The sequence below is a fragment of the Strongylocentrotus purpuratus genome, unplaced genomic scaffold (assembly GCF_000002235.5).
Source record: "Strongylocentrotus purpuratus isolate Spur 01 unplaced genomic scaffold, Spur_5.0 spur5_contig_844, whole genome shotgun sequence".
Lineage (NCBI taxonomy): Eukaryota > Metazoa > Echinodermata > Echinoidea > Camarodonta > Strongylocentrotidae > Strongylocentrotus > Strongylocentrotus purpuratus.
This window is the reverse complement of record NW_022145551.1, coordinates 1143231-1158199: the sequence shown is the minus strand read 5'-3', so window position 1 is coordinate 1158199 and position 14969 is coordinate 1143231. Positions and strand designations below refer to the sequence as shown.

The 14969-nt window shown below is 38.5% G+C and overlaps 1 protein-coding gene across 1 annotated transcript in view; it reads left to right on the top strand.

Annotated features, from left to right (window-relative positions):
- LOC105437361 overlaps positions 1-14969 on the top strand; it is a 122420-nt gene that overhangs the window by 49415 nt on the left and 58036 nt on the right. Inside the window, exons 41-52 of the mRNA XM_030990362.1 lie at positions 717-968; positions 2543-2830; positions 3398-3661; positions 4560-4838; positions 5627-5896; positions 6578-6865; positions 7429-7689; positions 8315-8596; positions 9199-9462; positions 9734-10024; positions 11245-11502; positions 12968-13255. Coding sequence (XP_030846222.1) covers positions 717-968; positions 2543-2830; positions 3398-3661; positions 4560-4838; positions 5627-5896; positions 6578-6865; positions 7429-7689; positions 8315-8596; positions 9199-9462; positions 9734-10024; positions 11245-11502; positions 12968-13255 — 3285 coding nt within the window. The remainder of the gene's footprint in view (positions 1-716; positions 969-2542; positions 2831-3397; positions 3662-4559; positions 4839-5626; positions 5897-6577; positions 6866-7428; positions 7690-8314; positions 8597-9198; positions 9463-9733; positions 10025-11244; positions 11503-12967; positions 13256-14969) is intronic.

The following is a 14969-nucleotide window of genomic DNA, read 5'->3' as shown; positions in this document are numbered from 1 at the left end:
TCAATTGGATTTTGTGTGTAATTTGCCAGTCAATACGGTTATACAGTAAACCAATGAACAAATATTATTGCCCGATCTGAAAAGTCAATGGCAAAATTCGTGTTTAACTAGTGAGCAATAATATAGAGCCAGTTGTAAATTTCATCGCGCATCAGCTACTGGTATTACGATATAAGAAAATGCGCACTATGCGTAGTATGCGCAAACTCTATTGTGACGTAACAATCATGATGATGTTTTTGCAACTTCTAATGCTAGGAAATCCTGTGCAGTGTAGGCTACATAATTTAAGAGTATAAAATAGTAAGAGTTTCTTGTTTGCTCTAGATGTCTGATGTGGTTAATAATAGTAATATTGACTGCCTAATTCAGGGCAATACGACTTGTCATATATCACCCTCACCTTTGGTTCGGGCGATATATGTAGTATTGCCCAGAAGGCAGTCAATATTACTCAATTATTTATTTGGATATCATATTATTGTCAGTTAAACCTGTTGATTGTTGAATTGTCTGATGTCTATTGTAGTCTATAGATATTCTTTTCCCATTACTGATTCAAATGCCCAAATGATTCGCTGATTTGCATTTTCAGTTTATATGGACAAAATAGGTCTGAAATATATTTACTGCTGACAGAATGTGTTTTCCTCTGTTGGAGCTGTGAGGGGATTATTGCTGTACATAATATCAATCCCTCCTGTTTTTCTTTTCAGCAATGGAGCTTTTGGTCTTCATCACAATCGATGCCTTTGGCGTGGCTGTGTCCTGGCCTAATGCACCAGATTTTTCCAATTACTATCTTGAATATGATCCCTCAAATGGTGTGCCGCCCTCTCCAGTTCCTACCACCCAGGACAGTGTCTTCCTTAATAGTCTCACCCCAGGACAGATCTACAACTTCGCTCTCTCCTCTGGCACTCCTGATACTGGCACACAGAGTTTAGTCAGGGCAACGTATGTCTTAGGTGAGATTTATTGTTATGAATGGTGATGGTTATTTTACCTGACTGCTAATAAAGCATAAATGCTTGTAAGTAAGCAACCAGACGGCCGACGGCTTTAGGTCCTATCCGAGGGACCTGGTAATGAGGATTAATGCCTTACCAAAGGGCATTACCGCATCGCCTTGGTTTCGAATCCGGGTTCCTGGATTACAAGAACACTGCTCTACCGACTGAGCTATCGCGCCTTATATTGCTCTTGAATTAGTGAGACAGGTTCTATTTGAACATGTCTAGAAGTAGGAGTGGTATTTTTCTCACTTGCACTTTCTTTATATGAAGATATATAACGCGAGAGAATAATGACTGCATATCTTAAATCAAAGTTACCCATTGCTGTCCTCCCTTTTGGATTTTTATGCCTCCGTTAGGAAGTAGCCGGAGGCATTATGTTTTCGGGTTGTCCGTCCGTACGTCCCGTTCTCGTTATCGCTTTATATCAAGAACCGATGAATGGATTCTTGCCAAACTTGGGTCATGTATGTATCTAGCAGAGCTAATGAACTGATTAAATTTTGGGGTCATGAGGTCAAAGGTCAAAAGTCTCAGGCTCATTGTGTATGCGAAAATAGCTTGTGATCGCATTATCTCAAGAACCGATGGATGGATTCCTGCCAGACTAAGGTCATGTATGTATCTTGAAGAGCTAATGAACTGCTTAGACTTGGGTGTCACAAGATCAAAGGTCACAGGGCTCATTATAGTTTGTGATCACATTATCATTAGAACCGATGGATGGATTACTATGGAACTCGAGAGATGTATGTATCTTGCACAGCCAATTAACTGATTAGATTGCCCTTTGCGACCGACCCAAAAATCTGAAAATATATGGTCAGCATTTTAATAAAGTATTTTTTTTCAACCGCTTTTTAGATTTTTTTTAAATTAATGAATAAAAAAACAAGTATTTTGTTTGTTTAAATGGAATATAAATGCATAAAATCAAATTATTCCAAAATCCTTCCTTGTGTAAACCAAGGATAATTAAGAGGTGAAAAAGATATCAATGGAATGATGATGCTGAAACACATGTATTAAAGCATTAAAAACTGAAAAATATCAGCCAAAAGAGGGCGGGAAAAAACAACACAAAAACATTCAAAGCTGAAAAATATCGGCCCAAAGAGGGCGACAAAAAAATAGTTTTAAAAAAAAACTTTTCCGACCGACCGACCCATGTTTTGGCACCCAAAGGACAATACAACAAGTTTTTTTTTAGGCCTAAGGTCAAAGCTCAAAGGGTCATACATGTATATACATGTATATAATAAATAGCTTGTAATCAGGGTATTCTGAGAACCTGTTAATGAATTACAATCAAACTAGAATTTGAAAAATTGCTCTATGACAGAGGCATCATTGTCGACTGCGTGTGTCGAACATCCATCTAGTTTTATTTCCCTTTTAAAACAGTACACTGAGTAAGACCGACAGATTGACAAATATATATGTAGATTTTTCTCCTAGGAAACCTGCGTACAACTAACTAAAGCTTAATCAAGGACTTTCATGGACTTTTGTTTTCTCTCTTTCAGCGCCACTTGCACCGACTATAGAGATCATGATCCTCTCTCCAACTACCATTCTGATCAAGATCCTACCAGCCTCCGCAGGGGTCCTGGATTACTATCGCGTGGGCGTGACAGCCAGACAGACGGGGTTGGGCGTCGGCCAAAACGGTGTCGCTAGCTTCAATATCCCCAGAGAGGCCTGTCCTGAGGTGTTCATCACAGACCTGGTACCTGGAGGAACGTACGACGTTGAGGTCGTAGCTGTGTCCGGAGAGACGGATAGTGCTGTTTCATCCATGGATGTCTCCTTAGGTAAATACATGGTTATACAGTTCTACATTCATGTACTGATAGATGAAGTTGAGTTCTGGTCAAGCAATTAGATTGTGAAAGTAACAGTCTGGTAGCAATTAGGACAAGTTGTTTATGTAGTAGATAAGAATTGGTTCACTCATGTATATTGAGGTTTGGATAATTTGGTATCATCAAATAGTTGGCTCTATCGAGCTAAAATCACATGCACTGCAAACAGAAAGAGGTACATGGGACTCAACGTACACAAATGTGTGGTCCAAATTTTTTAGCCATATATCGAATATGGGGGCAATTGAGTCCGATAAACTTTATCATTATTATTATTGTTGTTGTTATTATTATCATTATTATCAATATCATTATCATTATTTTTTCATTTTGATATTAATATATTATGATAATTATTAATATTTTTTTAAATAGTTATTATTAATTTTCATTTTTTATTTCTATTATTGCTGTTGTTATTATTGATATTATTATTCTAAGTAGTAGTAGTAGTAGTATTGATTTTATTATTATCATTCATATAATTTTTATAACTATTATTATATTATATATCAGAAACCATGGTTGCTGGCCAGTTATACGTGAATGATCGAACCACAACGTCTCTGGAAGTAGTCTGGGGTGCAGTCACCGATAGAACATTCACCAACTATGTGTTGAACCTGTTTCTTGGTAATACTCGGACCGATTTCCAATCACAGGGCATCAACGAGGAACGTAAGGTGTTATTTGAGGGCCTGCTGCCAGGCACAGAGTACTCCCTGAATCTGCTCGTGGAAGGAGATGCAATTACACAGTCTACCATACTTACTGCCACAGGTTAGATTTGATTTGATTTTTTGATTTTTATTATTGATCTGATTTATTTCCCACTCAAATATCCACAAATTTATTTATTCATTTATTTTATTTATTTGAAAATATTTATACAGGATGACAATATCAACCAAGGCTGTTTTTCATATTGGTCCTGTAATTAAATGACATACCATATATAAACCATACACTAATACAATATATAATAGAACAAGTAAATTATACAAGTGACAAAATACTGTCAAGTATGTTCGTTATGAAATAAGTTTACAGAGTACATTTTAGTTTGAGAATAAGACAAAATATTTCATATTGCTTGATCATAAACTGCTGCCTGCTGTGGGGCCAAAGGGCGTGAACTATTGAATCAATCTGAGTAAAATCACCCTTCTGGCTCTCAACAGCCTCAATACCCCTTTGTTCCTAAATTTGATTTAGTTCTGAAACTTTGAACACTTACAATAAAAATTTCTATATATTGTATATAATTTATGTTTGGTCATAATATGATATATTTTTATTGTTATTGCCCTTCATGTAAATAACGATTGCTTGACCTGGACTTTATTTTTATTAAATGTGCGCATACATGTTTTTTCGGGTGATTTAAGTATTGAATAAAATAATTATTCCAACAACAAACAAAAAAAGAAGACCCTTTAATATGGAGAGAAGACTGATAAGAAGGCAAGTTTAAGGTATTTAGCGATTTTCTGTTCAGTATGTTACCACTCACATGTAGATCTGTATTTGTTAATTTTCTCTTTTTTTAGAATTCACCTCAAAATTGTCCTGTTACTTTAGATTTTGAACATTACAAATTGAAATATTCATATTAATTAAAAATTAGATTAAATTTATTTAAACAATAAATGATATTCATGTACATGTCTTTCCACAGCACCTCTGACCCCTGGTAGCCTGTCCTTCCTGACAGTCGAAGGTCAAGAGGTCACTTTAGCATGGCCTGCTAGGAACTCTCAGGTTGATTCCTACGAGCTCTGCTGGACTCCTTCCAGCCAGACTCGAAGTCCTACTGCCGATGCTACCCAGGAGCTCCTGACGTTAGAGCAGTCTGATGTGGAATACACAATCTCCTTGTATGCTGTGGTGTCGGTGGGTGTAGGGGACGACGTTAAGACTATCAGAAGCGACGCAATCACCCGCTTCATCACACTCAGTAAGTGGACGCGAATGTGCTGCTCTGAGCAAGAAGGGTGTTATAGAGTTAAAGTGTATGAGTTCGGAAGGTAGTGGGGAGAGAGTTCCAAAGAAGCGAAGCTGCAGATGAGAACCTTTTGGATCCTTATGACTTTGTCCTGTTGCTCGTAGGTTCAATGAGGTGTTGAGATGCAGAGAGGAGGAATCGAGTGGGTACGTAAGGTGTAAAAAGTTCAGATATGTAGCTGGGACAGAGTTGATGAAGTGCCTTGAAAGTTAGAAGGGTGAGAGTGATGTGCTCTTGCCTTGGTAATTGAGAAACTAGTCTGGCAGCTGAATTTTGAATTTGCTGAAGCTTGGCGATGTCTGTTTTGGGAGAGATTGATAAGAAGAAAATTACAAGAATCAAAACCGGAGTGTTGGCTCAGTCAGTAGAGCGTCCGCCTCACAACCGGGAGGTCGCGGGTTCGAACCCCGGCCACGTCATACCAAAAGACGTTAAAAGATGGGAGTTGTTGCTTCCTTGTTTGACGTTCAACAATAAGGGATTGAGCAACGTCGATCTGGCGCTGCTCAGTGGCTACCGGGCTCACGATCAATTGGGCAAAAAGAATTTCTGTTTCGGTATAATAAAATTTGGAGTGGACTATTAGGCTATTATTAAAAAAGAAGAGAGGTGACAAAGGAGTTGGTTCCTGTAGCTTAAGCAAAATTCAATATCACATTGTATCACACCAGGCATGCACCAATTAATGACTTTATAACTTTCCGGATTTGTTTAATGATTTATATTATAATTATTTCCAGGTGAGGCCCTCGAGGGCGAGCTGAACGTGACAGATTTCGATTCCAACTCGATCTCTGTGGAATGGAGCGAGGTCGTCAGCATCGAGTTTGAGAACTACCGCCTCCAGGCTACACCAGAGGGCGACGGATCCCCAATTTTTGCTGTGATACCTCCCGAGGATCCCAGGATGCATACCTTTGAGAACCTGATACCAGGTGTTAGGTACACCGTCAGTAACATCCTTCAAGGCTCTGATCCAGTGGTGACTAGGACTGTATCTCAAAGAACAAGTAAGTGATGGTTGTTCCCATTCATCTATTAACCCATTTGCAATAGAAACAGGGTTGTCACTAATTTTGTAGAGGTGTCGTGGTCTAGTGGATATGTCACTGGACTGTGGATCACATGGTTTACGGTTCAAGTCCTGCCGTGGCACTAATGTCCTTTCACAAAACATTAATCTACATTTAATTACCACTCTCAAATGAACCCAATGACCGGGATAATAGTAGTTACAATGTGAAATGCTTAGAAACATAGTATTAAGCGCTATACATGTCTATTGGTAAAATAGACAATTCAGTAGTCATTGAGTTTAAGTGTTGTTCACATAACGCCAAGTTGAATACGTGTAGCAGCCGTTTACCCTGAGTTTCTTCAGAACTGTATTTGATGAATCCATGGTGGGGGCCTCTCCAATTTCGATGGGAAGATTGTCTCATAGTTTTTGGGCAAGAGAAGAAAGGTTTGATTGCCATAAACACGTCATGGTTCGGGATCTGGGGCATATGTACATGTAGGTTTTGATAGAAGGTGGTAGTGTTTGTTGCTGAAGATTCGAATTCAGAAGGTAGGATAGAATGAAGTTGTAATTGTAATTTTGTGGTTGTAATTTTGCGACAAGGAGAAAAACTGTGAAGATGATTCTTCCTGTTTATCATGTTCTTTTAATGATTTCTCTCCGCTCTCAGGACCGAATCCAGTTTCTGGACTCACTGTGGTTGATACGACCTCCCAATCCGTCACCGTGAACTGGCAACAGGCTACAGGCTCGTTCAACGACTACGTTGTCACCTACACTCTCGCTGATGAACCCACGACGGTCATCTATGCGGATCGCATCCCTAGCGATGGTACCCGAGTGTCAGTCATAGATGGGTTGCTCCCTGATACATCCTACGTGGTTACTGTCTACACCAGCAGTGGAACAGATGCTGATGAGACAACAAGTACAGAAGAGTCCGTCCCGGCTACAACCAGTAAGTGTTCTCCTCTCTAAGCCTCGTTCACACTTGACGTATTAACCCATTGCCTATGGAAACCTGGTGGCTCCTGTACTAAAGCATATGGGAATGAGATAATTCAGTAGCCAATGGGTTAAACCGCCTAAAAACCCAATGAGGTGAAAGGAAATCAATGTAGTGCACTTCACATTACTCAATGCTATACAATACAGGAAAGGTGGTCAGCTAAGAGGCCTTTACGGTGCACATGTACTAATCTTTTCTCCCCCTATACCAGAACACATAAATTGGTTTTAATTTTGCTTAAGCCATCTTTTAGGCAGTTTTATCACTTCATAACCATCATTATCATTATGATTAGTAGTGATATTGTCACTATCATCATCATCAATATTATACAGTAGGCTTGCGGATGCACCATGTGAGAGAGAGGGAGGATTGAGGAGTCCTGAAAAGGAGTCCTGGTTCACATGGTGCATCCGCAAGTCTACTGTATATATCTACATCACCATGCAAGCTGATGTTTACAAGCAGCATCAATATTATTTTTATTATCAATATGTCTGCTTCTCTTTCAGCTGCACTTCCTCCTTGCTCCATCCAAGTGACCGAAACCACGTACACCGAGATCACCGTCCAGTGGGGATCTTGTGCCGTGGTCGTCAATAGCTACGAGTTGACCATTGAACCCAACTCTGCCAACGCTCCGCCAGGGAACGTGCCCATAGGTGGAAACTTTGAGTACACCTTCAACTCCTTGGTTCCCGGTCAGAGGTACATTGTCGGTATCAGGGGTACCGGCTCCACGGAACCGTACGCCACAGACTCCGTCTACACAGGTAGAGTACTATTGCACACACATGAATTAATAATGATAATAATAAAAGTAGTAACATTAATAGTAATAGTAGTAGTAATAGTAATACATGTAGTAGTAGTAATAACAGTAGTAGTACATTAGTACACCTTCAACTCCTTGGTTCCTGGTCAGAGGTACATTATCGGTATCAGGGGTATACCGGCTCCACAGAATCGTACGCCACAGACTACATCTATACAAGTACAGTACCCTGGTTGTTCTTTACGTTCTTTACGTTCTTTATGTATTATGAGGATAAATTGCATTTCGATAGGCTTGTTAATTATTGAACATCAAATATTCCCTGCTTGTTTGTAGTAGAACAGAACTATGGAACCTCTGCAGTATTTGCTCATTGCTCATCAAACACTATAGTGTAGACTCCACTTTTATTATTGATTTTGTTATTGTTATTATCATTAATATTAATCTTATTATTATTAAAATCATAATAATTATTGTAACAATCATAGGTATTTTTTTAATCATTTATATTATTTTTGTAATTATCATTATTATTATCATTTATGTTTTTGTTGTAACTATTGTTATTATTATTATTATTATTATTATTATCATTATCATGATTTTTATTACATGTACAGATCCCAATGCGCCAGATAATCTTGTGGAAGTTGAAGTTTCAACTTCCACCCTGAAGGTTCAATGGGATCCTCCAGTCGGTGAATATGAAAGATTTGAAGTGAATCTGAACGAACAGCTTCAAGGCACTCTGAGGGGTGATCAGATCGAAGCTGGAGAGCTACCCTCATTTACATTCGATGCTCTGAGGCCTGGTGAAAGCTACTCTGTAAGCATCTTTGCTGTCGTTGGAAGCGGAAATCTGGAGAAGCGAAGTCCCCCGCGGCAAAATTCATTTACCACTGGTAGGTTCATTGATCAATTCGTCAAGAATTACTGTTACCTGTCTTCTGAGTTTTCAATTTCATTTGAAACCATGATTATTTGTATTGGTAAAACTTCTGTTTTTTGTTTATATGTATTTGTCAGTTTTTTTTCTTCATATTCGTTATTATAATTATGTTTTTTTTCCATCTCATTGTGACTCATTGTGACAAGTGCAGTGGATATCACTAATGCACGAGCTAAAAACATGTACTATTTTTTTAATTAGACAGGTCTACACTATGAACATAAAGTTGAGAAATTAAAAAATACAGAATTTAAAAAAGCCAAGATTTTCCCAATCATGGAGGCCACCATTTGCTTTATTGAATGATGTCACATCTTGAGTGCACACGCCCAGCCAGATACATATACAATGCGCGTCTTGGTGTGTGCATAATATTGCCATATGAAATTATATAATGAAAGCATGTAATTAACCATTGCATTACCTTTGCGTATTATATGTTTAATATCCTCATAAAATTGTATATATATGTGTTCCTTTATTTAATTTTAATATGGAATAAACTGATTTAAATATTTAAAAATGTTGTTTATAATTTCTCCATTTTTAACTCAGATTCGTTGGATGCTGGTCAGCTATCGGTCATTGACTTTGACTCTTTCTCCATCACCGTGGTTTGGGGAGCAGTGGAAGACCTCACGTTTGACGAGTATATCATCCAGTTCCAGCCCCCCTCTGGGAACCCAATATACAACCAGGTCCAGAGAACTCAGCCGAGAGAAACGACGATTACTTCACTCATACCCGGTCAGCTCCAGACTATCTCGTTGATCTTGATTGATCAGGTTGATCCAATCAGTGTAATTCAGCAGCGCACAGGTAACAGTTCTTCTTCTTCTAGGTTCTTCTGCTTTCAATCCTAAGGATTATTGCAGGATAAACTTAAAGAGTAATCATACCCTTGTAATAGTTACTATTGTATGAATTATATCATTCTTAATTAATGAAAGAATGATTGAACGAATGTATGAATGGATGAACTGATGAATGGATAGTTGTTACAATCATTACTATAATCATCATTTACATACCCATGTATGCAGTTATTATTATTTCCTTTAATTCCAATACCTGTTTTTTGTTCCTTCAGCTCCTCTTCCACCGAGGGACCTTCAAACTCAGCCCACGATTGAGGGCTCCACGTATTCCATACTCCTGCTCTGGAGCATGCCGGTACCCTCTGCAATTGACCAGTATGAGTTGACCTACAGTCCAGCCGATGGCTTGAGTGAGTCGTTCATCGTGCTGGAGGCCAACGACGAGTTCTATACCTTCCGCGAACTCACACCCTCCACAACGTACGAGTTCAGAATGAAGACTGTGGCTGGAGAGGGCGATACACGAACGGAGAGTTCAGAGGTTGAAATGACTCAACGAACTCGTAAGTGGTCATTTGCATTGTAACAAATATGACTTTCAGCCATATTTTTTGTTATTTTAGACTGTTTTAAGCAAAATCAAGAGTCCTGAAGATGTTTTATTAGGCGAATCAGACACATCTAAAATGTAAATTAGTACATGGTCAGACATGTGTATGTTTCACTTGATTGCTAATTACACTTCCCTTTGTTTGGAATATGGAGGAGATACCTGGGCAGTATTAACAGGAAGACCACACAAAGATGCTGGAAGCTGCATAGATAAGATCTCTGAGAGGTGTGAGAGGGTAACAAGAAAAGAGAGGAGGCAAAGGGAAGTTAAAGTGAAGTGGGATAAGGGAGAACATTAGAGAGAGGAGACTGAAATGGTGTGGGCCCGTGAAGAGGACAGATGAAGATGAATCAATTAGATGAGCAGCAGAGAGAAAAGAGAAAGGAAAGAGAAAGAAAAGGAGACCTAGGAAGAGGTGGATAGATAGTATTAAGGAAAACGGTAGAGAAACGGATTTTGAGTTTGCTACAGGCAGGACGAGATGGAGAGTGGTAAGAAGGGGACCTGGGGGGGGGGTGTTTCACAAAGATTCGAAGTCAAACTTAACTCTAAGTTTGACTTAAATATTATGGAGAGCCATTTGTAGCCTTATTTTGAAATAAATTCAAAAGCAAAAATTCAAGTATTTTAGACTTTTCTTAGATTGCACATCAAGAACATGAAATTCCGCATGATAATAGAAAATATGAATGATTTGAATCAACATTTTATGTCTTTTAAAAAAACTTTTACAAAATATTTTCAAGGATGCTGGCTTTTCATAATTGTTAAGTCCAATTAAGAGATAAGTTCAACTTAGGATATTTGTGAAACACCCCCTTGATCCCCCACAGAGGGGACCCACGGGATGATGATGAAGATGATGATTGTTTGAAATGGGCCTAGAGAACTCATCGAGTTACATAATAGTAAAGAATCTTTCCATTAACCCCATTTCTGATGACGGATAGTCAACCTGTTCGAAACGTCGAGCAAATCATCCTCTCCAAGCGCTATAGTTCTCCTTTGAACTATAAGCTAAGAAAGATAACAAACAGTCCTTTTCAGGACTACACACTACCAAGAGTCAGAGTCCTTTTCAGGACTCCTCAATCCTCTCTCTCTCTCTCTCACATGGTGCACCTGCAAGCGTACTGTATAACCCCATTTCGTTGTTGTCTTTCTTGATAGTGTCTGCGCCTCTTGGTCAGCTACTTCTGCGAAGTAAGACCACCGTTACTATCAGTGTTACATGGGGTGTTGGAAACACTGCTAATACCATACCTGAGGGTAACTACGTCGTAAGAATCACTCCAGGCGACATTGCTGACGTGCTCGTCAACAACGAGGAGAGGAACGTGGACTTTACCCTTCTGAACCCGGCAACACTCTACTCCATACGACTCATCGAGCAAGGGAATGACGTCAGCTCTATTGATGTACTAACTGGTATGCTTACTCCTCAACAATTTCATGATTTATCCAGTATCGTAGAAATTAATGGCAAATCCGTTTCGTTGACGATCATCAACGAAACCGAGTTAAGTATTTTGTCAACTGTTTTTGTTGCTAGGCCAGGCAGCCAGTGAAAACGAACTTGTTTAATCAAATTTTGGAAATGCAAGCATTACTTTAAATAAACAGACTGGCTCATTTGTCCTGATTGAGGTGTCATATGAAAGGGCAGAAAATGAACTTTTTAGAAATGTGATTTTCTTTTTGAAATTCAGATACCGCCCGCAAAATGACTTTTTGGTTTCCTCTCTTCAAATTGTTTTTAATCGCTCACACGTTAAATATACATCATATGAGTTGCATCAAATGAAAGAGGAATACCTAAGCTTTACAAATATGTGAAATTTATTAATTATAATTGTGATTAAGTTATGATAAAACGTCGATAATTCTTGGTTTCGTTTTTCTGGGACACACTGTATGTCTATTACTGGAAGTATATTTCAACTCACTTTTCTTTCGCCGGTTCCTACTGGCTTCTTCTGGTGGTCTGATTCCTGTTCTGTTCTGTTCAGAATTTCAGAATTTTAATGATAAATATAATAAATACAGATTTATGATTTGAAATATTATCTAGGACACTATTTTGAGAGGAGGGATATTGAGAAGGATGTTTTGCTTGTTAGGAGAGAGGGAGAAAATGGATTTTTAAACAAATATTTAACCATCATATGATGAAAACAGACTGTAGATTTGTTTTAAATGTTTCAAATTTGACATTGATTTTGTATGCATTCTCTGCTGAACACTTGTGATAAGTCATTCTGCTTTTTATGAAATAAGATTTTGATCAAAAATTCAGAAAATTTAACACTACTTGTATAATTATTATGAACTGAAAACTTGGCTAATGTTGTACAGTTGATACATTGCTTACAGCATACATTGCATACAGGTGCCTTGTCTGTTCCAGACATTGGCGATCAATGCTTTCCATCTACTTCTATCTCTGTTTTTTTGCAATGTGACGTTACTTCTGTTACGGGTCAGCCAAATGAACTTATAAATGTATTTGATGCGCTGTGTCCCTCTGCTTCTCTTCCCCTCAATTGTCCATGTCTTTTATTCCTTTTCTACTCATAATATGCCGAACAAACTGTAGTTGTCGTTGTCTAATGATGTTAAGGAGGGATTTTAATATCGACACATGCCTTATCGAGCACTTCTTTGTTTGATATTCTGTCAGTCCAAGGTTTCCTCAGCATTCTTCTTCAGACCCACATTTCTGCTGCTTGAATTCTGCTGTCCAAGTATTTATTCAACGTCCAGCTCTTGCAGCCACACATTAGGACAGACCTTTGATACCTCGGTCATGAAAATTGACATGTAGGTTTCTTTTCTCCATAGAAATATTTGTATATTTACATCATTTAAAGATGCATTTTTCTCCATTCCGCAGACCCTGTGGCACCAAACAGCATCAGTTTCGAGTCTATCGAGTCAACGTCTGCCACCGTCACTTGGAATCGATTTGTCGGCCATGACGTGGATAACTTTGAGGTTTGGTACCGCCAAACCGACTCTATCAATGACTATACTCTAGCTGGTGAGGTGGATGGTCTTACAGAGTCACTAGCTCTCAATGGTCTGGATCCATCTGCTCTGTATGATGTTCGGATCTTTAGCAAGGTTACAAGTGGTGAACTCACATCACAAAGTGAACCAGCTATGGATTCCTTCACCACAGGTAGGTCATTACCGGTAGTTTGTTATGTTATTAATTGCCAAATTCTTGTTGCCATCAACCTGTTAAACCTTAACCCTTACTGTACTGGGGGGGGGGGGGGACCTGGGAGGCCCCCCCTCGACATTTTCGGAGATTGCGCCGCAACCACTTGAAATTTTGAATTGTCGTTTCATGACTTTTTTCCCTCAAGTCTTACGCACGTTTTGATACCATTTTCGTCGCAATCAGATATACCTGTGAGGTGTTACATAACAATTAGTATGCGCATGTCATCAAAAATATGCTATAATTGCATATATTCATGTACAAGCAGAAATGTGAATACAGGTTTAGATGTATTCCTTCCTAAGTGGGTGATATGAATTGATATCGAATTGCTTTTATATGTTTCTCAAAGTAACTTGATGTATTCCAGAACAAAAGAATACATAAGAAATAAAAACAATAGATATAATAAGAAATAAAAAAACAATAAAATACATAAGAAAATAAATATTTGAAAATCGCATCAAATTTGCATAAATTATCATTATTAATTACATCCAAATAAATATTTTGTGTAAGAAAAGAAGTTTCATATGAATAATGAGTTTCAACGTTCAAAAAGTGAAGTTTGACACGTTTTCTGTAAAATGCATAAAATTAGCATTTTGCATAATTAATTAGGCTATAACGACAAAAATTTGCATATTCGCAAAAAACTAATTACACCATCTTGTTCGTTACGTAAATATCTACAAACATGCAAATTTTTGTGTTCATCGGACATCCGACGGCCGAGATCATAGGGGGGGGGGCCTCCCAGGCCCCCCCCCCCCCCCCCAGTCAGGAGGTGCTCAAAATAGCCCAGTACAGTAAGGGTTAATAGACTTTAAATGAGGTTCCCTTTTGTTCTCCTTTTTTATATGAATTTATTTAATGTAACTTGTATCAAACCCTTTGATTTTGTGTGTGTATATTTTAATGTTTGTATGTTTTTAAACAGAAGATTGAATACGGACTAAACTAAAAGAGATGGTTTATTGATTTCAAACTTGACTGAATTTGGTATCATTGCAATCGAAAAATTACACTGAGTAAAATCATTACATTTGTGTAACTTGTACATTCGAGCGAAATTCATAAAAGTGGATTGAACTTGACGAAAAATCAACCCACTCAACGCCCCCAAAACATCGTAAGTCAGCTGATTTTTGAAGTGACGTCACAATATGAACAGCGGGCCGCTCAGCTGAAATTATTGACGACGGTGCGAGATGCAGTTTGCGTGCGATACACATGACTTGCATTGACTCTCGAGTACCATACCCATTTATACCTAACACTGTTTACCTTCATCAAAATCCCCTGGAAATATGGATATGGTTTTGGTTCTTAATCTGACGTTAGTCTAGATAAATGGTATATAACTTCCAAAAAGCGAGTGAATATCGTCGATGTAGCGTTCAAGTTTCCCGTAGCTGGTAGCTGTGCATGCGTAGGCCTACTCTGTGCATGTACTATGTGTGCAATACACTGACCTCTCTATCATGCGTGCATCACATCTAGCGCAGCTTGCTAGCCAGCCTAGCCTGTAGCCCGGCGCTCGAGCTAGCCGTGAATCGCGAACCGGACTGATCTGTTTCTCTCGGTTTATCAGGTCCTATACGACTTAATTGATCAAAAATGTAAATTAATCAGCCTAATCACACATTTTTGTAATGAATATCTGGAC